This window comes from Triticum aestivum, chromosome 2B, assembly GCF_018294505.1.
Source record: "Triticum aestivum cultivar Chinese Spring chromosome 2B, IWGSC CS RefSeq v2.1, whole genome shotgun sequence".
NCBI classification, from domain to species: Eukaryota; Viridiplantae; Streptophyta; class Magnoliopsida; order Poales; family Poaceae; genus Triticum; species Triticum aestivum.
In genome coordinates, this window is record NC_057798.1 from 515,783,041 (window position 1) to 515,809,668 (window position 26,628).

The 26,628-nt window shown below is 45.1% G+C and overlaps 1 protein-coding gene and 1 long non-coding RNA gene across 2 annotated transcripts; both read right to left on the reverse strand.

Annotated features, from left to right (window-relative positions):
* Positions 1-2,219: 2,219 nt before the first annotated feature.
* Positions 2,220-16,972, reverse strand: LOC123045754 (uncharacterized). Its single transcript, XR_006421578.1, has 4 exons — positions 16,239-16,972; positions 3,911-4,355; positions 2,996-3,122; positions 2,220-2,501 (listed from the first exon to the last, which is right to left on the reverse strand). It is a non-coding gene; the product is annotated as an uncharacterized lncRNA (long non-coding RNA).
* Positions 16,973-17,581: 609 nt separating this feature from the next.
* LOC123045755 (NAC domain-containing protein 73) lies at positions 17,582-22,469 on the reverse strand. The gene is made up of 6 exons (XM_044468929.1): positions 22,331-22,469; positions 20,554-20,665; positions 19,543-19,723; positions 18,967-19,436; positions 18,079-18,309; positions 17,582-17,988 (listed from the first exon to the last, which is right to left on the reverse strand). Exons 1-6 carry the CDS (start codon positions 22,411-22,413, stop codon positions 17,938-17,940), a joined length of 1,128 nt encoding a protein of 375 aa, XP_044324864.1. The 5' UTR covers positions 22,414-22,469; the 3' UTR covers positions 17,582-17,937.
* Between the last annotated feature and the right edge of the window lie 4,159 nt (positions 22,470-26,628).

Genomic DNA, 26,628 nt, shown 5'->3' on the forward strand with positions numbered 1-26,628 from the left:
CTCTCATTAGAAGGTGGGCACGGGTGATCAATCCGCTCTTCCTCCTTTTGTTCTTCGCTCTCCTCATCATCTTTTTCATCCAATGAGCTCATAGTTTCATCAATTTCTTCTTCCATAGCTTCCTGCAAAATATTAGTCTCTTCTTGGACAGCAGAGACTTTCTCAATAAATGCATTAATGTAGTAATTGTATTCATAATTTTCATAGCAATATCTAAGTATAGCAAGATTTTCAGGCCTATAAACATCATCATCAAAAGCTTCATGCTTTTCAAACAAAGATTCAATTTCATAAGCAGCCTTAAAAGCAACAAATTCTTCTATTTGTTCCACATCATAGTAATCATATATACCATTAGCATAAGAAGCTAAGGTTTCATTATCATTAAATTTGCATGAAAATGGAAGGTGTGGAGCCTTCATCCTAGAGCAACAAGTAATATGATATCTCAAGCATAGATCTCGGGCATACCAACGCAACATAATAAATTGATCCCGTAATAGGTTCCCTTTTTGTGTCAAGCGATAATCCCTAAAGTATTCACGTTGATTCAACGTGTCTCCCATTATAAAGTTGAATGGGGTTTTCTCAGGATTATCAAAGTAGTACATAATATCTTTCACATAATGAGAATCGGGGGTTTTAGGAGTTACCCCATCTCCATGAGTAGCAAGTACACCTAATTTTTTTGGTATTTCATGTTCCATATCCATAACTAAAGATAAAGAACAACTAAGAACAACAAATAAAAATTACTTAGTGATAAAGCAAACAAGCACACACGAGAATATTCACCCCACGCTATGACTCCCCGGCAACGGCGCCAGAAAAAGGTCTTGATAACCTACAAGTGTAGGGGATCGCAACAGTTTTTGATAAGTAAGAGTGCCAACCCAACGAGGAGCTAAAGGTAGAATAAATATTCCCTCAAGTTCTATTGACCACCGATACAACTCTACGCACGCTTGACGTTCGCTTTACCTAGAACAAGTATGAAACTAGAAGTACTTTGTAGGTGTGATAGGATAGGTTTGCAAGATAATAAAGAACACGTAAATATAAACTAGGGGCTGTTTAGATAAAGAAGCAATAATAGTAAATATAGCGAGTGTGGAAAAGTGGTGGTAGGAGTTGTGTAATTGCCCCTAAGCAATTGACTATGTTACTAGACCGGTAATCACTATTGCAATTCTATTTGAGGGAGAGGCATAAGCTAACATACTTTCTCTACTTGGATCATATGCACTTATGATTGGAACTCTAGCAAGAATCTGCAACTACTAAAGATTCATTAAGGTAAAACTCAACCATAGCATTAAAGCATCAAGTCCCCTTTTATCCCATACGTAAACAACCTACTTACTCGGGTCTGTGCTTCTGTCACTCACGCCACCCACAATAAGCAAATCATAAACATATTGCAAACCCTACAGCGGGAATCCCTCACGCTTGCGCGACACGGACAGCACCATAGGATAGCACTAATAATAAAACATGCAACTCAAACCAATCATAGCAATTCATCAATCACCGATAGGACAACGGAAATCTACTCAGACATCATAGGATGGCAACACATCATTGGATAATAATATGAAGCATAAAGCACCATGTTCAAGTAGAGGGTACAGCGGGTTGCGGGAGAGTGGACCGTTGGATATAGAAGGGGGAAGGTGATGGAGATGTTGGTGAAGATGACGACGGTGTTGGTGAAGATCGCGGTGATGATGATGGCCCCTGGTGGCGTTCGGCGCCACCGGAAGCAAGGGGAGAGAGCCCCCCTTCTTCTTCTTCTTCCTTGACCTCCTCCCTAGATGGGAGAAGGGTTTCCGCTCTGGTCCTTGGCTCCCATGGCGTGGGAGGGGCGAGAGCCCCTCCGAGATTGGATCTATCTCTCTGTTTCTGCGTTCTCAGATTCTACCCCTTCACCGTTTCTTTAATATCGAAGATCCGTAACTCCGATTGGGGTGAATATTTTGCCCAGATTTTTCTCATAAAATTAGCTTTCTTGCGGCAAAAGACCGCCTTACGGGTGGCCCACGAGAGTGCCAGGCGTGCCCAGGGGGTGTGGGCGCGCTCTCCTGTCTCGTGGCCACCTCGGACACCGTTTCGCGTTGAATCTTCCTTCAGAAAATCCCAAATATTCCAAAATAATTCTCCATCCGTTTTTATCCTGTTTGGACTCCGTTCGATATTTGTTTTCTGTGGAACATAAAACATGCAACAAACAAGAACTGGTACTGGGCACTGGATCAATATGTTAGTCCCAAAAATAGTATAAAAAGTTGCCAAAAGTATATGAAAGTTGAAGAATATTGGCATGGAACAATCAAAAATTATGGATACGACGGAGACGTATCAGCAGGTTGCTAGGAGTGCTTCTGCTCCCATCATCATAGCTGCTATCAGAGGGACTAGTGCCCTCACTCATGTGAACCTGTTCCTCAGACCTGTTCTGGTTGTCACTGTTGTCTGACATGGCTGAAAGCTGAAAGCTGACCCTGTGAATAGATAGAGTTGAGACAGAGTGGATGAGCATCACAAAGTGCAGAGATTTTGAAAAACAAATGAGTCAAAAACTTAGTTTTAGTTTTCTACAGAAATCATTTCGGAGCTACCGATATGTTAAACTCGGTGACACCGAAGCAACTTTTAGAGTCTAAACATGTGAAATCAGTCAGACCGAGACACAGTTCGGTGACTCCGAGATTGCTAGGGTTTCACTGAGAAATGAACTCGGTCACACCGATTTGTATGTTTTGTTCAGACTGAAAAATACAAGTGCAATGGCCTGGGCCAAATCGGTGAGACCGAATTTTCCAAATCAGTCGGTCCGAGATGAGTTCGGCGAAAACCTAACCCTAAGTTTTCGGATCAAAACTAATCTATAGGAGGTTTTGATTTGATAGAAGTATCTCAAACAAGGCAAGAATGATGGCATTGAACTTAGTGCAAGAATCAGAAGAAAAGATTGCACAAAGGATCGAGTTCATACCTTAACTTGGTGGTGAACTCGCTATGGCGACAATGGCGGTGAAGATTTCTGTTGACGGCGGCGGAGATCAGCGGTAGGAGGTCGCTGGCAACGGCGGAGACGATCCGGAGACCTCGAGTCGGCAGAGCTGGACAGGCGCGGGCGAAGGGTTTAAGAGAAATCTCCAAAATTTGGCCCGTGGGTATATATATCAAGACTCTGTCGGTGTGACTGAGTTGAACAACTCGGTGGCACCGAGATGCAGAATTGCAAGCGGTTACTGCAACTCGGTGAGACCGAAATGTTCAAATCGGTTGCACCGAGATTGAAACCTAGATCAACTCAATGAACTCGGTATGAGTATGACCGGAAGGGATGAATCATTCAGACCAAAATGCATCAAGAGGTTTTGGAAGTTTAAGTCTATGACAAGTTGGTGGCTCCGAGTGCTCCTCACCCAAAGGGTTCAAATCTGACTTGATCAAACTTTGTAATGTAGCATGAATAGAGTTTGAGATGATAAAAGCATAGATAGCTAGAGGGAGTACTTAGGCATTCTTGCCCATCCATTTGGCAAGAAGAAGAAGAAAGCCAAACAATCAAAGCAACAAATGGATGTCCTTGAATGAATAAAATTATCCAACCAACATGCTCACACAATAAGATAGCAAATGTAATATGTGGCAAAGCATGCACAAACACTCTAGCATCTATCAAGCAATTGGCAATGACTAGGTCATCTATATATGAGTATATTGACTTAGGAGTCAAATGAGAACATCTGATCATAGGTCATACTCATCGTTTAAGCGCAAGTGGGGTTACCACTTTTACATAAAGCATTATTTTGTTCACACCATTAGAGTTGCTTTAGCTCAATTCTTAGAGTAAAGCTCCCCCTAGATGTGGTATCCCCTTTTAGAGGGATGAACTAACCTTGGGTTTTGTCGATGATGACTTCATGTAGATGTTGAAGATGTGGATGCTCAATGTTGATGTAGATCATTTGGAGAAATCCATTGGAGTGAGTTGCACTTTCAATACCTGCATGGGTCAGTCCCACAAGGAACAAACAAGGATGTCCAAAGACATAGAGTAAAGTACACACATGATGATGGCCATGAAAGCATTAGGTTACCTTGTCCCTTGACTTACTAACAAGAGGGTTTGTGACTCCTTGAACTAGTGCAAGATGTGGAAATTGATTGCATTTGTCCTTTCCAATATGAATATGTGTGAAGTATGTTGGCGGAGTCACCCTCAAGAACTTTCTAGTTCTTCTTCTTCGGGATCCACATCAACTTGATGGGAATCCTTGGGGTTGTAGATGTACTTGATGAAGTAGAACTTGAACTAGTCTTGGGAATGAAGGAAATATGCCCTAGAGGTAATAATAAAGTTATTATTTATTTCCTTAATTCATGATAAATGTTTATTATTCATGCTAGAATTGTATTAACCAGAAACTTAGTACATGTGTGAATACATAGACAAAACATATAGTCCCTAGTATGCCTCTACTTGACTAGTTCGTTAATCAAAAATGGTTATGTTTCCTAACCATGGACATGTGTTGTCATTTGATGAACGGGATCTCATCATTAGGAGAATGATGTGATGGACATGACCCATCCGTTAGCTTAGCATTATGATCGTGTCAGTTTCATTGCTACTGCTTTCTTCATGACTTATACAAGTTCCTCAGACTATGAGATTATGCAACTTCCAAATACCAGAGGAACACTTTGTGTGCTACCAAACATCACAACATAAATGGGTGATTATAAAGGTGCTCTATAGGTGTCTCCAAAGGTGTTTGTTGGGTTGGCATAGATCGAGATTAGGATTTGTCACTCCGTGTCTCGGAGAGGTATCTCTGGGCCCTCTCGGTAATACTCATCACTATAAGCCTTGCAAGCATTGTAACTAATGATTTAGTTGCGGGATGAGGTATTACGGAACAAGTAAAGAGACTTGCCAGTAACAAGATTGAACTAGGTATGATGATACCAACGATCGAATATCAGGCAAGTAACATACCGAGGACAAAGGGAACAACGTATGTTGTTATGCGGTTTGACCGGCAAAGATCTTCGTAGAATATGTAGGAACCAATATGAGCATCCAGGTTCCGCTATTGGTTATTAATCGGAGATGTGTCTCGGTCATGTCTACATAGTTCTCGAACCCGTAGGGTCCGCACGCTTAACGTTCGATGACGATTGGTATTATGAGTCTATGTGATATGATGTACCGAAGGTTGTTAGGAGTCCCAGATGTGATCACGAACATGATGAGGAGTCTCGAAATGGTCGAGACATAAAGATTGATGTATTGGAAGGCTATGTTTGGACACCGGAAAGGTTCCGGGTGGTTCGGGCATTTTTCCGGAGTACCGGGAGGTTACCAGAACCCCCTGGGGAGTTAATGGGCCTTAATGGTCCACGGTGGAAGAGAGGAGGAGGCGGCCAAGGTGGGGGCGTGCCCCCCCCCCCAAGCCCAATCCGAATTGGGAAGGGGGCCGGGCCCCCTTTCCTTCTCTCCCTCTCCCTCTTCCTTCTTCTCCTACTCCAACTAGGGAAGGGGGGAACCTACTCCTACTAGAAGTAGGACTCTCCCCCCTTGGGCACGCCATAGAGGGCTGGCCCTCCCCTCCTCCACTCCTTTATATATGGGGGAGGGGGCACCCCATAGACACACAAGTTGATCAAGTTGATCTTTTAGCCGTGTGTGATGCCCCCCTCCACATGTTACCACCTCGGTCATATCACCGTAATGCTTAGGCAAAGCCCTGCACCGGTAACTTCATCATCACTGTCACCACGCCGTCGTGCTGAAGAAACTCTCCCTCGACCTCAGCTGGATCTAGAGTTCGTGGGACGTCACCGAGCTGAATGTGTGCATATTGTGGAGGTGTCGTACCTTCGGTGCTAGGATCAGTCGGATCGTGAAGACATATGATTACATCAACCGCGTTGTGTAACGCTTCCGCTATCGGTCTATGAGGGTACGTAGACAACACTCTCCCCTCTCATTGCTAGGCATCACCTAGATATATCTTGTGTGATCGTAGGAACTTTTTTGAAATTACTGTGTTCCCCAACAGTGGCATCCGAGCCAGGTCTATGCGTAGATGTTATATGCACGAGTAGAACACAAATAGTTGTGGGCGATAATAGTCATACTGCTTACCAGCATGTCATACTTTTATTCGGCGTAGATGAAGCGGCTCAGACTGACATTACGCGTACGCTTACACGAGACTGGTTCTACCGACGTGCTTCGCACACAGGTGGCTAGTGGGTGTTTGCTTCTCAAACTTTAGTTGAATTGAGTGTGGCTACGTCCGGTCCTTGTTGAAGGTTAAAACAACACACTTGAAGAAAAATCGTTGTGGTTTTGATGCGCAGGTAAGAATGGTTCTTGCTAGAAGCCCGTAGCAGCCACGCAAAACTTGCAACAACAAAGTACAGGACATCTAACTTGTTTTTGCAGGGCTTGTTGTGATGTGATATGGTCAAGGCATGATGTGATATAAATTTTTGTATGAGATGATCATGTTTTGTAACAAAGTTATCGGCAACTGGTAGGAGCCATATGGTTGTCGCTTTATTGTATGCAATGCAATCGCCATGTAATTGTTTTACTTTATCACTAAGCGGTGGCGATAGTCGTAGTAACAATAGTTGGCGAGACGACAACGATGCTATGATGGAGATCAAGGTGTCGCGCCGGTGATGATGGAGATCATGACGATGCTTCGGTGATGGAGATCATGAGCACAAGATGATGATGGTCATATCATGTCACATATTTTGATTGCATGTGATGTTTATCTTTTATGCATCTTATTTTGCTTAGTACGGCGGTAGCATTATAAGATGATCCCTTACTAAACTTCAAGGTACAAGTGTTCTCCCTGAGTATGCACCGTTGCTACAGTTTGTCGTGCCGAGACACCACATGATGATCGGGTGTGATAAGCTCTACGTTCACATACAATGGGTGCAAGCCAGTTTTGCACACGCAGAATACTCGGGTTAAACTTGACGAGCCTAGCATATGCAGATATGGCCTCGGAACACTGAGACCGAAAGGTCGAGCGTGAATCATATAGTAGATATGATCAACATAGTGATGTTCACCATTGAAAACTACTCCATCTCACGTGATGATCGAACATGGTTTAGTTGATTTGGATCACGTGATCACTTAGATGACTAGAGGGATGTCTATCTAAGTGGGAGTTCTTAAGTAATATGATTAATTGAACTTTAATTTATCATGAACTTAGTACCTGATAGTATTTTGCATGTCTATGTTGTTGTAGATCAATGGCCCGTGCTACAATTCCTTTGAATTTTAATGCGTTCGTAGAGAAAGCTAAGTTGAAAGATGATGGTAGCAACTACATGGATTGGGTCCATAACTTGAGGATTATCCTCATTGCTGCACAGAAGAATTACATCCTGGAAGCACCGTTGGGTGCCAGGCCTGCTGCAGATGCTACTGATGACGTTAAGAACGTCTGGCAGAGCAAAGTTGATGACTACTCGATAGTTCAGTGTGCCATGCTTTACGGCCTAGAACCGGGACTTCAACGACGTTTTGAACATCATGGAGCATATGAGATGTTCTAGGAGTTGAAGTTAATATTTCAAGCAAATACCCGGATTGAGAGATATGAAGTCTCCAATAAGTTCTATAGTTGTAAAATGGAGGAGAATAGTTCTGTCAGTGAACATATACTCAGAATGTCTGGGTACCACAACCACTTGACTCAACTGGGAGTTAATCTTCCTGATGATAGTGTCATTGACAGAGTTCTTCAATCACTGCCACCAAGCTACAAAAGCTTCGTGATGAACTATAATATGCAAGGGATGAACAAGACTATTCCTGAGCTCTTCGCAATGCTAAAGGCTGCGGAGGTAGAAATCAAAAAGGAGCATCAAGTGTTGATGGTCAACAAGACCACTAGTTTCAAGAAAAAGGGCAAAGGGAAGAAGGGGAACTTCAAGAAGAATGGCAAAAAGGTTGTTGCTCAAGAGAACAAACCCAAGTCTGGACCTAAGCCTGAAACTGAGTGCTTCTACTTCAAAGGGACTGGTCACTAGAAGCGGAAGTGCCCCAAGTATTTGGCGGATAAGAAGGATGGCAAAGTGAAAGGTATATTTGATATACATGTTATTGATGTGTACTTAACTAATGCTCGCAGTAGCGTCTGGGTATTTGATACTGGTTCTGTTGCTCATATTTGCAACTTGAAACAGGGGCTACAGATTAAGTGAATATTAGCTAAGGACGAGGTGATGATGCGCGTCAGAAATTGTTCCAAAGTCGATGTGATCGTGGTCGGCACGCTACCTCTACATCTACCTTTGGGGTTAGTTTTAGACCTGAATAATTGTTATCTGGTGCCAGCGTTGAGCATGAACATTATATCTAGATCTTGTTTGATGCGAGACGGTTATTCATTTAAATCAGAGAATAATGGTTGTTCTATTTATATGAGTAATATCTTTTATGGTCATGAACCCTTGTTGAGTGGTCTATTTTTATTGAATCTTGATAGTGATGATACACATATTCATAGTATTGAAGCCAAAAGATGCAAAGTTAATAATGATAGTGCAACTAATTTGTGGCACTGTCGTTTTGGTCATATCAGTGTAAAGCGCATGAAGAAACTCCATGATGATGGACTTTTGGAATCACTTGATTATGAATCACTTGGTGCTTGTGAACCGTGCCTTATGGGCAAGATGACTAAAACTCCATTCTCCTGAACAATGGAACGAGCTACTGACTTGTTGGAAATAATACATACTGATGTATGCGGTCCAATGAGTATTGAGGCTCGTGGTGGGTATCGTTATTTTCTTACCTTCACAGATGATTTGAGCAGATATGGTTATATCCACTTAATGAAGCATAAGTCTGGAACATTTGAAAAGTTCAAAGAATTTCAGAGTGAAGTGGAAAATCATCGTAACAAGAAAATAAAGTTTCTATGATCTGATCGTGGAGGAGAATATTTGAGTTACGAGTTTGGTCTTCATTTGAAACAACATGGGATAGTTTCACAATTAACACCACCTGGAACACCACAGCGAAATGGTGTATCCGAACGTCGTAATCGTACTTTATTAGATATGGCGCGATATATGATGTCTCTTACAGATTTACCGCTATCGTTTTGGGGTTATGCATTAGAGACGGCTGCATTCACTTTAAATAGGGCACCATCAAAATCGGTTGAGACGACGCCTTATGAACTGTGGTTTGGCAAGAAACCAAAGTTGTTGTTTCTTAAAGTTTGGGGCTGCGATGCTTATGTGAAAAAGCTTCAACCTAATAAGCTCGAACCCAAATCGAAGAAGTGCATCTTCATAGGATACCCAAAGGAAACTGTTGGGTACACCTTCTATCACAGATCCAAAGGCAAAATCTTTGTTGCTAAGAATGGATCCTTTCTAGAGAAGGAGTTTCTCTCGAAAGAAGTGAGTGGGAGGAAAGTAGAACTTGATGAGGTAATTGTACCTTCTCCCTTATTGGAAAGTAGTTCATCACAGAAATCTGTTCCAGTGATTCCTACACCAATTAGCGAGGAAGCTAACGATGATGATCATGAAACTTCAGATCAAGTTACTATCGAGCCTCATAAGTCTTCCAGAGTAAGATCCGCACCAGAGTGGTATGGTAATCATGTTTTGGAAGTCATGTTACTAGACCATGATGAACCTACGAACTATGAGGAAGCGATGATGAGCCCAGATTCCACGAAATGGCTTGAAGCCATGAAATCTAAGATGGGATCCATGTATGAGAACAAAGTGTGGACTTTGGTGGACTTGCCCGATGATTGGCAAGCCATAGAAAATAAATGGATCTTCAAGAAGAAGACCGACGCTAAAGGTAATGTTACTGTCTACGAAGCTCGACTTGTCGCGAAAGGTTTTTGACAAGTTAAAGGAGTTGACTATGATGAGACTTTCTCACCCGTAGCGATGCTTAAGTCTGTCTGTTAGCAATTGCTGCATTTTATGATTATGAAATTTGGCAAATGGATGTCAAAACTACATTCCTGAATGGATTTTTTGAAGAAGAGTTGTATATGATGCAAACAGAAGGTTTTGTCGATTCAAAGGGTGCTAACAAAGTGTGCAAGCTCCAGCGTTCCATTTATGGGCTGGTGCAAGCCTCTCGGAGTTGGAATAAGCGCTTTGATAGTTTGATCAAAGCATATGGTTTTATACAGACTTTTGGAGAAGCGTGTATTTACAAGAAAGTGAGTGGGAGCTCTGTAGCATTTCAGATATTATATGTGGATGACATATTATTGATTGGAAATGATATAGAATTTCTTGATAGCATAAAGGGATACATGAATAAGAGTTTTTCTATGAAAGACCTCGGAGAAGCTGCTTACATATTGGGCATCAAGATCCATAGAGATAGATCAAGATGCTTAATTGGACTTTCACAAAGCACATACCTTGATAAAGTTTTGAAGAAGTTCAAAATGGATCAGTCAAAGAAAGGGTTCTTGCCTGTGTTGCAAGGTGTGAAGTTGAGTCAGACTCAGTGCCCGACCACTGCAGAAGATAGAGAGAAAATGAAAGTCATTCCCTATGCTTCAGCCATAGGTTCTATCATGTATGCAATGTTGTGTACCAGACCTGATGTGTGCCTTGCATAAGCATAGGAGGGAGGTGCCAAAGTAATCCCGAAGTGGAGCACTGGATAGTGGTCAAGAACATCCTCAAATACCTGAAAAGGAATAAGGATATGTTTCTCGTTTATGGAGGTGAAAAAGAGCTTGTCGTAAACGGTTACGTCGATGCAAGCTTTGACACTAATCCGTATGACTCTAAGTCGCAAACCGGATACATATTTTTATTGAATGGAGGAGCTATCAGTTGGTGCAGTTCCAAGCAGAGCGTCGTGGCAGGATCTACGTGTGAAGCGGAGTACATTGCTGCTTCGGAAGCAGCAAATGAAGGAGTTTGGATGAAGGAGTTCATATCCGATCTAGGTGTCACACCTAGTGCATCGGGTCCAATGAAAATCTTTTGTCACAATACTGGTGCAATTGCCTTGGCAAAGGAATCCAGATTTCACAACAGAACCAAGCACATCAAGAGACGCTTCAATTCCATCCATCATCAAGTGTCCGAAGGGGACATAGATATTTGCAAGATAAACAAGGATCTGAATGTTGCAAACCCGTTGACTAAGCCTCTTCCATGAGCAAAACATGATCAACACCAAGACTCCATCGGTGTTAGAATCATTACTATGTAATCTAGATTATTGACACTAGTGCAAGTGGGAGACTGAAGGAAATATGCCCTAGAGGCAATAATAAAGTTATTATTTATTTCCTTAATTCATGATAAATGTTTATTATTCATGCTAGAATTGTATTAACCGGAAACTTAGTACATGTGTGAATACATAGACAAAACATATAGTCCCTAGTATGCCTCTACTTGACTAGCTCGTTAATCAAAGATGGTTATGTTTCCTAACCATAGAGATGTGTTGTCAGTTGTTGAACGAGATCACATAATTAGGAGAATTATGTGATGGACATGACCCATTCGTTAGCTTAGCATTTTGATCGTAACAGTTTCTTTGCTACTGCTTTCTTCATGACTTATACAAGTTCCTCAGACTATGAGATTATGCAACTCCCGGATACCGGAGGAACACTTTGTGTGCTACCAAACGTCACAATGTAAATGGGTGATTATAAAGGTGCTCTACAGGTGTCTCCGAAGGTGTTTGTTGGGTTGGCATAGATCAAGATTAGGATTTGTCACTCCGTCTTTCGGAGAGGTATCTCTGGGCCCTCTCGGTAATACTCATCACTATAAGCCTTGCAAGCATTGTAACTAATTAGTTAGTTGTGGGATGAAGTATTAGGGAACGAGTAAAGAGACTTGCCGGTAACGAGATTGAACTAGGTATGATGATACCGACGATCGAATCTCGGGCAAGTAGCATACCGATGACAAAGGGAACAACGTATGTTGTTATGCGGTTTGACCGATAAATATCTTCGTAGAATATGTAGGAACCAATATGAGCATCTAGGTTCCGCTATTGGTTATTGACCGGACACGTGTCTCGGTCATGTCTACATAGTTCTCGAACCCGTAGGGTCCGCACGCTTAACATTCGATGATGATTGGTATGAGTCTATGTGATATGATGTACCGAAGGTTGTTATGAGTCCCGGATTTGATCACGGACATGACGAGGAGTCTTGAAATGGTTGAGACATAAAGATTGATATATTGGAAGGCTATGTTTGGACACCGGAAAGGTTCCGGGTGGTTCGGGCATTTTTCGGAGTATTGGGAGGTTACCGGACCACCCCCCCCCCGGGGGGAGTTAATGGGCCTTAATGGCCCATGGTGGAAGAGAGGAGGAGGCGGCCAAGGTGGGGCGCCCCCCCCCCCCTAGCCCAATCCTAATTGGGAAGGGGGGCGCCCCCCTTTCCTTCTCTCCCTCTCCCTCTTCCTTCTTCTCCTACTCCAACTAGGGAAGGGGGGAAAACCTACTCCTACTGGGAGTAGGACTCCCCCCCCTTGGGTGCGCCATAGAGGGTCGGCCCTCCCCTCCTCCACTCCTTTATATACGGGGGAGGGGGGCACCCCATAGACACACAAGTTGGTCATGTTGATCTTTTAGCCGTGTGCGGTGCCCCCCTCCACAAATTTCCACCTCGGTCATATCGTCGTAGTGCTTAGGCGAAGCCCTGCATCGGTAACTTCATCATCACCGTCACCACATCGTCGTGCTGACGAAACTGTCCCTCGACCTCAGCTGGATCTAGAGTTCATGGGACTTCACCGAGTTGAGCGTGTGCAGATCGCAAAGGTGTCGTACCATCGGTGCTAGGATCGGTCGGATCATGAAGATGGACGACTACATTAACCGCGTTGTCATAACGCTTCCGCTTTCGGTCTATGAGGGTACGTAGACAACACTCTCCCCTCTCGTTGTTATGCATCACCTAGATAGATCTTCTGTGATCGTAGGAAATTTTTTGAAATTACTGCCTTCCCTAACAAGGAACCCACTTGACTAATCTCTTCAAATGCATCAATCTCCTCTTGAAGCTTGTCCTTGCCTTTTAGTTTGTGGTAATTTTCCTTGCTAGACGCCATACTCTCTGAGGTGGTGAAACCAAGGCTATGATCACCAAGGCTATGATCACCAAAGCTATGGAAATCAAGGCAAATGGAACCAAATCTCTGATACCACTTGTAGGATCGAAAGTATGTCTAGAGGGGGTGATTAGACTACTTGACCAAATAAAAATCCAGCATTTTCCCAATTTTAAGTCTTGGCAGATTTTAGCAACTTATCACAAGTCAAGAAATCAACCTACACATGCAATTCTAAGAGTATAACAACGGAATGTAAATCATTGCATATGAAGGTAAAGGGGAGGAGTTTGGAGGGAGCAAACGCAATGTAGACACAGAGATTTTTGGCGTGGTTCCGACAGGTGGTGCTATCGTATATCCACGTTGATGGAGACTTCAACCCACGAAGGGTAATGGTTGCACGAGTCCACAGAGGGCTCCACCCACGAAGGGTCCACGAAGAAGCAACCTTGTCTATCCCACCATGGCCATCACCCACGAAGGACTTGCCTCACTTGGGTAGATCTTCACGAAGTAGGCGATCTCCTTGCCCTTACAAACTCCTTGGTTCAACTCCACAATTTGACGGAGGCTCCCAACTGACATCTAACCAATCTAGGAGACACCACTCTCCAAAAGCTAATAGATGGTGTGTTGATGATGAACTCCTTGCTCTTGTGCTTCAGATGATAGTCTCCCCAATACTCAACTCTCTCTCACAGATTTGGATATAGTGGAAAGATGATTTGAGTGGAAAGCAACGTGGGGAAGGCTAGAGATCAAGATTCTTGTGGTTGGATTGGAATATCTTGGTCTCAACACATGACTAGGTGGTTCTCTCTCGAAAAATGAGTAGTAGAAGTGTAGGCACATTCTGATAGCTCTCTCTCAAATGGAGAAGGGGGTGGAGGGGTATATATTGCCTCCACACAAAATCTAACCATTACACACAATTTACCAAACTCGGTGGGACCGAATAGTGAAACTCCGTCAGATCGATATGGTTCAAAATGTGAACGTTAGGCTTTTCGGTGGGACCGATAATGTCAACTTGGTGGGACCGATGCGCTAGGGTTAGGGCAAAACCTCATCTCAGTGAGACCGATCACATGAAGTCTGTGAGACCGATTTCAGTAATAAGCAAACAGAGACTTTGTCCAACAAACTCGGTGGGACCGATCGCTCATTTCGGTGAGATCGAAACATTATGAAAAGGAAACAGAGAGTTTGCACCGCAAACTTGATGGGACCAATCGCTCATCTCCGTTAGACCGAAACGTTACAAAGGGAAACAGAGAGTTTGCAATCCCATCTCAGTGAGACCGAGATCCCTATCGGTGAGACCGAACTGATTAGGGTTTCTAGCTATGGCTATGTCAGGTGAACTCGGTGGCGTTGGATAGATAAAATTGGTGGGGCCGAGTTTGACTTTTGGTTTAGGACATATGTGGAAAAGAGAAAGTGATTGAGGGATTTTGGAGCATATAACTAAGCATTTTGAGCAAGCAAGCCATTAAGCAACACCTCATCCCCTTTTAATAGTATTGGCTTCTCCTATGGACTCAGTGTGATCTTGGATCACTAAAATGAAAATGAAGAGTCTTGAGCTTTTGCCAATATGTGTCCTTAGCATTTTGAGGGGTCCACATCTCTAGTCCATGCCATACCAATCATTGAACTTTCTGAAACATTAATATTAGTTCTATGAGCTATATGTTGTTATGAATTACCAAAACCACCCGGGGATTAGTTGCACTTTCAGTGAGGCAGCTTGCAGTCTCTTGTCAAATGTCTGGTACCTTTGCATTTGTTACACATCATCCTGAAATTGCCCCCAGTCTTGTTCTGCTCATAGTTTTCTCTCTGTCCAGTTCTAGTATTCTGACCCCATCCATTTTGCCCTTGTTTATTGCCCATTCCTACCTCAACTTCTCCCCTCCTAGTGTAATCTTTCCCTTCCCCATAATCTCTTTTTTTTCTTTTCCAAGTCATTGTTTCTGCTGCTCCCTGGAAGAGCAGCCCCCCCACCTCCAGATGAGCTTTCCAATCCTTGTTGGTCCATCTGAGCTAAGAGTGCCCCAAACCATTGCTGATGTTGGATCTGTTCAAGAGGGGGGTAAGGGCCGTAGCAGTATCTTTAGCTTTGAGATGTTCGGTCGACTGCTCTTCCTCCATCTTACCAGCAAGAATTTCCTTACTCTCTATGGGGATCTTCATGTCTTCTCTTCTCCCTCCATCCATTTCCATCTGAAGATTGGAATTCCCAGGTTCCTCTCTGAACCCAAATCTTCCTCCGTTTCTGCCATTGTTTTGATACTTCTCTCTAGCTCCATCTTTTTCCTCTCATTTCTTTCTGTATTGGTAGTTGCCTCTCCCTCCCCTATTGAATCTCCATCCTCCCCTGAATCCACCCACACCTCTGCTCATCATCCCGGCCTCACTATGCTTGTTTGGTGGCGGAGGAGGAGGGAGAAACCCTAAACCCTTGAGGGGGTCGTACTCTCTCTCAAAGCAGAGGAGAGGCTCATTATTTATATGGGAAAATGTTTGGGAAAGCATATTTCTATATCCCGCCTCTCCTTTTTGACCTTTTGACCCCCATCAGACTTGATTATTGTCTTCCTACCCCAATCGGGGGGAGACATTGCTTTTTCATTGCCCATGTCATTAACATTAGAAACTAAACAACTATTTATATCCATATTTTCTAAATAAACTATCCGCATTAGACTAGAAATCTGGAATTTGCGCATAATTTCCTGAATTCATTTTATCTGCTATGTATTTGCTTCTTCTTATTTGGTCGTAATCAACCTTGCAGCTAGCACCTTCATAGAGGGTAGCGCAATCCTCCACAGCAAAAGCCCTGATAGGTTTTTTGGCAGAAACATTTCTAGCAATTTTCCTGATTTTATCCTCAATTAGTTCATCTTCCATACTATCTAAATTCTCCTTCTCGAAAACAGAGCCAAAACGAGCTCTGGTCACAGATTTTCCCCCATCTTCAGCAGCCAATCTCCGCTGTTTTTTCAAACTTGATTTTCTCGATGTTCCCATCAATTCAGAATCGATGAGATATTTATTCAAGGAGGGATTCATACCTTGCAGATCCAACGAGGGCCTAGTTTCCTCGTCGGAGTGCTCACCAGCGAGCAGCCAGAAACGACCACCCGTCGGTGAGGTTCCTATTCCCGTCCCTGGGAACGGGCGAGGCAGAGCAGGCGTAGCGAACGGTGAGGGAAGCGTGGCGATCTCCTTAGCACCAGTGGCATATTCGCCTTCTTCCTCTTCGAACCAGGCTTCGCTCCCCCCTTGGCCTTGCTGCTCTCTGGATCTGCCTGCACCTCCATCTTCTCCACAGGCACCGGTGCAGGGAGGCCCATCACCGCCCCAACGACGAACTCTGACCGACCTATCGGAGTGCTGCGGCGCGATCGGAACGCCCTCCACTTCATGGCCAGCCTGGGGTCGTCCGACGCCGCCTCCTCCATTGCCTAGAGCAGCATCCTGAGCGCGCCCACCGGTTCGCCCGACGGGGAGAGGCGTAGATCCTCCGCCTCCGTGAGCCTTCTAAACGCCGACCCCGCCGCCTCCTTCAGATCCCGCTCCTCTGCAAACCAGGAGATGATCTCCATCAGCTTTTCCATCTTCTCTTTGTCTCCATCGGCTATCTGCCTTGCCCTCGCCTCGAGCCTTGGCTTCCAGGACGCCAAGGATCTCCAGGGGCAAAGCGCTCGCTTGTGGGAGGAGAGAGGTGTGGATCTCGTCGAGTGGGGATGAAATGGCCGCTCCACGCGCCGCAGCTTTAATTCTCCGCCAAAACAACGTGATAAGGAAACCTGACCTGCACACCCCCCCCCCCCCCCTCCTCCTGTATCACCTCGCTATGGTGTACTAGTTGGAGTCAACCCGAGTCCCACGGTCGTCCAGCAACATCAGCCACGGCGAGCCGCCTCGTCGGAGAAGCATGCCCCGCCGGAACAGCAGCGGCGCCGGTACGGATAGGTCGGAGACGAGGTGGACCGCCCATCTTCGGTCAGGCGGGTCCTCCCCGCTCGAGTCGCCATGAGAGCGAGGGCTGGCCGCTCGAATCGCCATCGACCTATCCCCTCATCGTCGGTCGGCCAAGTAGTCCTGCTAATTGATTCTCGCGTCCACGCCGGCCAAAACGCCGCAGTTCGCAACATGGAGTCCATGCTAATGGATTCTGGCTTCCACGCCCGGCCAAAACGCCATAGTTCCGAGAGGTGTCCGCCGGCCGCGCGCGTGGAGTCCCAGCTGGTAAAACGCCGCAGTTCCGAGCCGTGCCCGCCGGCGGCTGCTAATTGATTCCTTGTAGTACGTCGTACTGATGCACGTCTGCTGGAGACATGCGTCTCCGTGAAATCAAAGCGCACAAGATGGCTGATGATTCTTTGTCATACAATCAGGTCGTACAATGAGAAACTTAATTGTTTCGGGAGGGAAGCTGCTGCAGGATTTATATCAGCGATTCACCCAAAATGCCCCTAAGGCTTGAATATACTGCACGAATTTGGGTGTAGTGTTGCCTCATCTCGACCGTTGCCTCATAAAATTAAAAGGTTCAGATTAATTTGATGTACCGTAAAAGGACTAAAAAAAAGGTCTGATACCACTACAACAGTAAACATAGGCACATAGCAGAGCTACGTTCATCAGCAAGCTGCAGGATCATATACAAAATTTTCTCGGAGATCCATCACTCATACACAGATATATAGTACAACATACGTCACGAGAAAAACAGCCTCTTCGCGTTGCGCCGCCACTTGAGAACCCCTACTCTTGGTCCAGCCATGTGAAGCTATCCAGCGACCCGATCGGCAAGTCCTGCCGTAAACACGCACGAGACAAGGAGATGAGCCATGAGAGATATGCACTGGGAAACGAAACGAGCACGATGAACGCGGCGGCGCTTACGGCCAGAGCGGAGAAGTCCGGGGGCGTTCCGGGTTCGGGGAAATCTTGGAGCGCGTCCGTGTCAACAAGAGGCAGATGTTGCTTCTCAGGGTAGGCGGCGTCCGGCGTTCCGCTGCGTGACGGGTGTTCATCCAGGCCAGGCAGCGCTGCGTCATCAACGGCATACGACGAGGTTCCAGCGAGCCATTCCGCGGCTCCCCGAACAGCTGATAGGCGGAACTCTTCATCCTCCTGTCACGTAACATGAATGCCAGTGAAATTAAGGAGTTATAACAGTTTACAAGGTGACACAATCTGCTAAGTGCTGACTGCTGTGCTGAGTATATGCACAATATCATTAATTTAGGAAGAGAAAGGCATAACTTGAGGGGGTTATCTTGGCAGCAGAAAAAGTAAAATGCATGTCCTATTCAAGATGTGAATTTAGGTTCATGCAGAGCTTGGTTTATTGTAGTAATCAGGATCAAATTATGTATTGGTGAAGGAATCAGATTTTTTTTTTTTTTTTTGCAAACATGACTATTTGTGATACATGGATCTTTATAAGGACTTAAAAGCTTCTCATATATTTCTGAGACTGTTGGATGCACTCTTGCAAGCAGAGAAAATTCTCCTGTCTAGTAGGAGTATCTAGTTGTTTTTGTGCAGTGTAGCATTTGTACTACATGAAACCTAGAGTTGAGGAAGGAATTGTTCAGACGGAGGGATCCTAGTATTGCAAGGCTTTGTTCAGGGGCTTCCAATAATTCACCCACAATCAGTATTGCAAGTCAATACTCTAGAGTCCTATAAACAGAGTTTATCGGGTGTACATAGGATTTTATTTGATAGATAAGACAAAACCTTCCAGAAAGTTGATGATAGTTTCATCGGTCAATGAAGATTTACCTGATTCTGCTCGGTTTCGAATGGACTACTGTCTGGCCGAGGAGGCTGCGGAGGGTATGTCATTGGGGTTGTAGGATCGATTTTCACAGCAAATGAATCGGATTCTTCATTAACAGCGAACATTACAGACTGCCCAGCTTTCTCTGACGGCAACTGAAAGAAGACTTTGCAAACAACAAGCTCCCCATCCTTCTCATTTTCATCTACCCCAAGGTGATACTGATGCATCGTCCAATTAGTCTTTTCTGCCTTGGCACCTCCTTTCCTAAGAACCATTATTTTCTTCCACCCTTTTATGTCACCGTTATTATCTAAGATATGTCTGGATTTTCCAGTCTTGTGCCATCTGAGATGCTCATCACAAACATTGCAGTCGCTGTTGCTAATCTTGCGACGCTTGCGCGTGCCAACATCATAGGCATTACAAATTTTGTGGAAGAAATGACTGGCGGTTCCATCTGATTTGACACCTGCAGACGTATATGAATTAGCTAATGAAGACTTACTCTGCATCGTATGAGCTAACTTTCTAATTCAGAAAGCCCGGATAACAAGTCCAAAATAAGAATCATGTACCAGGGAGATTTTCCGGATGTGTATAGCAGATTCCTTCTGGCATCTCTATAGTTGGAATAAAATCATCTATTAGTACATGGGACACTGCCCTGCCAATCTTCCCTTCTAAATGTCCAAGCAGTTGAAGATCAGTAGGATCAAACTTAACACCAGTAGGGAGTCCTGGCCACTGTGATGAAACCTGCAATATGAAGACATGAGCTTTTAGCATTTTACACTTCAATCAGGACAAAGAAAAGACCACGATACCACTATTCGGAAATAGAGGGTTGAGTACTGTTGTTTGGATGGTGTGTGTTAGTTTACTTTTAGCTTTTGCGGGAGGTGTTAGTTTAGTTGTTAGTATTAAGTGACACTGAAATAGCAAATGGAAAAAGAAGGGTGGTGCAGAGTTATCTCTCGAATTGTAGAATGGCATGTATTTGGAACAAAATTTGCAAGCTAGAATGAGATGTATTAGGAACAGAGGGAATACTAGGCAATATCCAGAAGCAGTAGAAGTTTGCGGTTTGCCCAGTTTTTGCCTTCTTTTTCGGTTTTGATAGCTTTCATAGGTTTTGCTAGCATTGCCTTTTGTTTTGTTTCGTTTTGCTTTGTAAACTTCTGCATCTTCATGGAGTTCTTCTAATGCGAAACAACATACAATTTTTCATCCCCTATGATCATAAGACCAGGTTCCATCAGGTTTTTACTTGCCCCGATAAACCACGTGTATTAATATGTTGTATTAACTGCAGGACCGCCATTCTGGTTTTTATTTGCTTGCTCATAATGACGAAGTTACAAATTATAAGCATCGATGTAGTTTAGAACATAATGTTTCAATAAGCATATCAAGTGTAATAACGATACCATGGAACTATTACTTACTACTAGTGTTGCATCCGATGTTTTGTTTGGACCTAGTGCATTTGTGAAGATCAAGGTTGAACATGGGCAAAAAGATAATTACTAGAGAACCGTGCATAAAAGTAAATGAAACAGTCATATTGAATAATTAATGGTACTTACATCACTATTATCAATGCGATGTTCGCATTTTGGGCACTCCATCCCTGCTTCTGGAAGCAATTCCCCGTTTCTTACCATCATGGCAATTATCTTGCCAGTAACAATGAATGGCCTGAAGTAGAAATGTGTGAGCTAAATTTATTTTAGGAAGCCTCGTTTGATGCCTAACAAATAAAGAATTTAATTAACGATGTAAGTTAGAGATCCCACTTGTCTCAACAAAAAGCTATCGACCTTTTTTCAGATTCACAATGTAGCAACTAAACTAAATGGGAATATATGAACGGATTTGTACACAGAGAGACATCTATCTGAATTTCAATGTTCAGTCATAGGATATTAACTGCGGTAAACAGATTTAAAGCAAACTAATCAAGAATGGCCATGTTCCCAAACTCAGAGAAAAATCTCAGGAATAAAGATAATCAATTGTGTACTAATTCTGAAAATTTTGATAGATTAGCACTTGTTTGCAGATCTTTTGTCTTGCATTGCCATTCCAACGTATGTAGGCAGAGACAAGACAAATATAGATCATCCATCTCTGTTTTATCCTCTGTTTCTGAAGAAAGAGGAGCCTAAAGCAGAGCATGCCCATTGATTGATCTGAAGAGCCAGTGATTTAACCAACATGCACTCGGTGACAACATGTCCAATCATGAGCAGATATTCAGATTGGCAGAATGCAATCAAAAGTTTCCTGCGAGAAACACTGGGATTCACCACGCCCCCCTGAAACCTGCATCTGCCATTTTTGTGCTACTGCAAGCGAACGGAAACCTGGAGGCTGAACAGAGGAGTTCTGAATAAGCATTTCCGCTGGCAGATAGAAAGCCCAGCACCGAACATGTTGGAGATGGCATACAGAAACGTCTTCTGTGATCCACCCACCAGTAATATTTCTTCCAACGAGGTGCGATGCATCAGACATCAGTACTGAACCTGAACGCCGCACCTGCACCATCAGATACTGCAGCAGTTCGACAATCCACGCATCCAGCAGCGCAAATCAGCAATCTCTACCGTATGATGAAGTAGAGCACCACGAGATCAGCACAGGTGCGACCGGAGAGCACCACGAGATCAGAATCAGATCAGTCTCTGCTACAAAGAACAGAGCGGAACGGAACAGAGCCCTTCTCTGCTTCCTCCGAGAGGTTGGTTCCTCCTTCTCCAGCACCACCTAAGCACACCGCGAAGCCCCTGCACTGCCGCTGCAACGACAAGTAGAACCAGGCCGGATTCCTCGACGGCGGCGCGGCGGCGTTGCCCTCCTCTGTTTCGGTCTCTTTTTTTAGAACTTCTCTGCTTCCTTCGGGAGGAAGACTCCTCCTTGAGACCTCCACCACAAAACTGTCCCAAAGCCAAAAACCCCAGCACTGCCACTGTAGCAACGAGGGGAAGAGAAAACCGGCCGGAATCGCGTCGGCGGCGTCACACCGGTCTGCTCTCCGACGATCTCGCGCGCATTTGCTCGGTCAGACTGACACCTCCTCTGCCGCGCGGTCAAGCTCCGGATGAACACCAGCACCCTCCGGTCTCCGCCAAAAACCACGCGCCGGAATCCACCGCTCGCCGATCAACCGCGACGCCCCTCCTCGGGATCAAAACCGGAGCCCTCCCACCCACATCAAATCCCCAGCCCCCCTCGCAACACAGAAGCAGATAATACCCCAAACCGCGTGTGAAAAAAAAGCAAAAAAAAAATATCCCGAGCAGGAAAAAGGAGAGACCGAACGAGAGTAGTGGAGACAGAGCCCAGACGCGGATCACTTACTCTTCCATGGGCGCCCGGCTGCGCCTGCGGAGGTCGGCAACGGTGGGAGCAGAGTGGTGGGCGAGAAGAGAGCGGACGAGCATCCGAGGGGGAGGCGAGGAGGAAGGGCGTGGGAACTTCTGGGCAAGTGAGGTGGGATGGGAGTGTCCGAGCCTCCGGTGCGCGCGCCCTTATATAGGCGAGGGGCGAGCAGACGCGCAGCGTGACCAGCGGCGACCGTCCAAAATGCTTGCATAGGCTCGGTAGGGGAGCTTTGGGTATGGTTCTGTCGCTCCGCGGGGTCCGGGCTCGGGTGCAGGTTCGGCGTGGACTCGGCTTGCCATGGTTGCATTGGCTGCTTCCTCTCAGATTCTTTTCCGCGAGAGGAAACTTTTGCGAGACGCCTTTTGCGATCAGTACTTTGCACTAACCCGAAATGAGACTATGAGGCAAGCGAGAGGATGGCCCATTCATTGATCTATCTCCTGGCAAACAAGGGAAGCCATTTATTATTCGCACAGTAAAAAAGAAACAGGACTTCTTCGTTTCAAAAAAAGAAACAGGACTTTGTAGTACAGCTCCGTCAAAAGAAGACCATCCGTCAGCATCCGATGCACTGCCAATGTACTGCTCCCTCCGTCCAAATGAAATTGATTTTGCTGTGAAATCTCGTTCGGTCGCACATCGGTCCGACCAGCGTCTACCATGTGAAGCCGTTGGCATGAGGTGAGGAGAGTGACTGCATCATGGTTGTTAAGAGACGAATGGAACAGAGGACGCGAACGAGAGTGCAGCGATTTTCACATGGTCTCGGCTGTACTAAAACAAACGCGCACAAAGGTGGATGGGTTGGCCTGCCCTGATCTGAGCCAACCGTTGCCCATCCAACGCTGAGAAAGCCAACATTTCAGATTTCACTGCCCTTTTTAGATCGGATCAGAGGAAGTATCTACTATTTGGGATTTACTACTTCACTCAACTCAGGAAGAATTTTGTCAAGATCTTGTTCATGTATGTATGTGCAGGGATCTTCTGCTGCTCAAACTGTGCAACAAAATCTTCTCTTCATATGAGGCAAACTTCCCACAAAGATTTTCTGGGCATGGAAATGGATATGGCCTATTGGACTACAGGCATGGACGGCCGGTAGGCCACCCCTGGACCAGCCTTCTACACTTCGGCATGCACAGCCAGCCCCAGTGAGAGGGGGCTCGGGTGGGACCCACTCCCTACCTGGCCATTTTTCTTGCATTGCCGTCACATCACCAAAGCGCCCAATGGTTCAAGCCCGCTGCCCTTGCCCCCCTAATCTTCCTCTCCAAGGCAAACAAGGAAAAGAACGCACCTGGCTACTCTCCCGAGGCCCAACGTGTCGCCCAAAACATGAAACCACGCGTACACATGTACAGTGAGAGAGAGAGGAGTGGGGAGAGGTGAGTAGCGAGTCGCCCTGTGGTCTTTGCCCACTCCTTCGTGTCCATGTACAGCGTGTTTGGTTGGGGGGAGTTGGAGACAGGGAATGGGAGTTTAAGATAAGTGACACTTTAAATCCCTTGATTGATTCAGAGACATGGGAATTAAGGAGGGAAGGGGAAGAGGAATTAACAGGTCCAACTCCTTCGAATCTCTTCCCTGGGGGACCCCTGGTAATTTAACTAGGGATTGGGAATTGGTAGAGAAAAAAACGTTCTGTTAGTTGGCACGTCCGTGAGGAGAGGCATTGCACGTTGAAAGTTGTTTATTCCTCTACCTAATCTCACCAATTAAATAGGGGCAGTTAATTCTCTTCTAAATTCCCACCTTAAATTACCTTCACATGCCAAACAAAGGAATGAGAGTTAAAATCAATTTCCCATGTCTAATTCTTTAACAAATTCCCATCCCTAAACTCCCATTCCCTCTCCCTGTAGTTACCAAACACGCTGGTACAGTTTTGTGTGTTGGATTTTTCTTTTACGCCATCCTTTGTGTTTAATCCAACAGTTTTTTTTAGTATCGTTTAATCCAACAGTTAATTGCCCGTCGGTCCACGCATTAAGGCCCAGCCCATTTTAATCAGCAAGTGACTTCGTGTGTAGTAGGATGGGCTCCATTTGCGCACAGTTGGATTGGGGGCTCGGTCACGGGGCTGCGGGGTGGACGACGGGCGGATGTGGATGGGGCTGGAGCCAAACGTGGGTGAGGAGGCCGAGGGAGAGAGCGACGAGATAAACAGCTCAGGGCTAGATTAAGGCCCGGTTCTTTTGCCAGAATCTGGGGATTCTCCCAGAATCCGATTCCTACCCAGCTTCTCCCAGAATCTTTGAGTCCACTTTGTTTTACAATCCTATATAATTAGACCCTAACTAGATAGGATTGTAAAACAAATGGGGCTCAAAGATTTTGGAAGAAACTGGGTAGGGGTTAGATTCTGGAAGAATCCCCAGATTCTGGCAAAAGAACTGGGCCTAAACCGGTGTTGAAATCTTTGGGGTCTAAATCAGACCAAAATTGACTTCGGGGGATATGGAGACATTGGTTTGGGTTTGAAGGTGAAAACAATACTTCTTTCTTTTGCGAACGAAGGTGCGCATTGCTCTTTAGTTACTTCGTGTCCGTAGAAAAGCTCGATATTGTGTATTGAGTGTATTTCTGGCTGGCATTGTCGGGAAGAAATGTAGGAGCTGGACCAATGGGCTAAGGATATCGGATACCTGCTGCCAGCACTACATGTACTATTTACAATCATCATGGAGTACATGTATTTAACGGTGACATACACTTAAGTTGACTCCCGCAACACCTTCTCCTCTGGTCGTAAAACTGAATATTTTGTACTGTACACCTACGCCGGTATTGTCCCTTCCGCTGGGTCTATGGAAACCAAATGATTCACAGGAGACATTTGCTCGCTTCTGCCGCCGGACGAGACAGCACGCGACAAGTTCGTGGCAAATCCTCTGCCTGTTCCATCTGCACAACCACGGCCTCGGATAAAGTCCAGTCAACTTGACTTGACGTGACTGTGGTTAAGTGTCGCCATGGCTTGCGTGCAGGTTGCTACTAGTAGAACCGATGAAGGAACGGCGGAGACGGAACAGCTGACCTCAAATCAAATACACACGGCAAGAGAGATGATTACAGTTCGTCCAAAAAGAGAGATGATTACTCGAGCCAGACGCTATCCCATAGCGAGGCCAGTCCGTCCTTTGATCCTGGCATTAACTGGTTTTTTGACGTTTTGGCCCAGCGACCGGCCTATGGAAAGACCAGTCTATCTACTTCAAGACTAGCGGGGCACGTGAGCTAGGGTTTCATCCGGCCTGCATTGCACCGCCCAAGGCCAACCAATAGAGCCACACGCCTCGCAAGATCGCCATTCTAATCGAGATCTGATGGAAGAGAAGGAGTGTCTCTTTAACATTGGATCTAGCTGATCTTCAATTAGTTATCGCCTCTGAGGGTTGGAATATCCTTTGAGACAACTCATCAAGTGGTATCCTTCTGAAACCACAATGAAGTGCGATCGTAACAACAATTGCATGCATTAATTCAATGTTGGTCAAAATTAAACATACAACTGTTTATGCAATTAAATCTATATCATCGTTGGGCAAAAATAAAAATAAATGCACATTTTATAACAACAATAAGTCATGATTATGTTATTAACAACGTTGGTCATAAAATAACAGAATCATAATTGTTTCAATAATTATTTTAACCTGCTTTTAAAATTTAAATTTACTTTTAAAAAAGCTCTTTTATTTATTTGTAGCGGAAAAACATGAATAAAAAATTCATGAACTTTATACTTTTCAGAAGCATTTCTTTTACTTTTCTATTTTCTAAACAAAATTTTCATTGGATAATTTTGAATAGAGAAAACTGTATAAAATTTGCCCAAAACTTGGACAAAAAATTGAATAAAAACGGAAGCTGGCCCGGACTCGACCTAGCGCGCGCGGCTGCAGCAACAACGGCCCAGCGCCTATTCGCGCGCCGCCGCTGCCAGCCTCGCCTCTCTTTCGGCCCAAAGGCCCGCTGTGCCGAGCGCCGTTTCATCATAGCCGTCCATTTGATCGGACGGTCACCCACGCATCTAGGTCCAACAAAACCACCCCACCGCGCAGCACGGGGGGTGCTAGTCCATTTCTCTCCCTCTCGTCTATCTCTCGCCCGCACTGCGGGTAAGGGCAACGCCGGCCACCGGCGACAGCATCGAAACACCGCACCGCACGAGCCCCTTCCCCTTCCCACTCTTCCTCTACATCCATCCTCCACCTCCTGTGGCAGAGAGAGAGAGCCCTCTGCTCCCCTGCGCTCGACGGCGCGCTCGA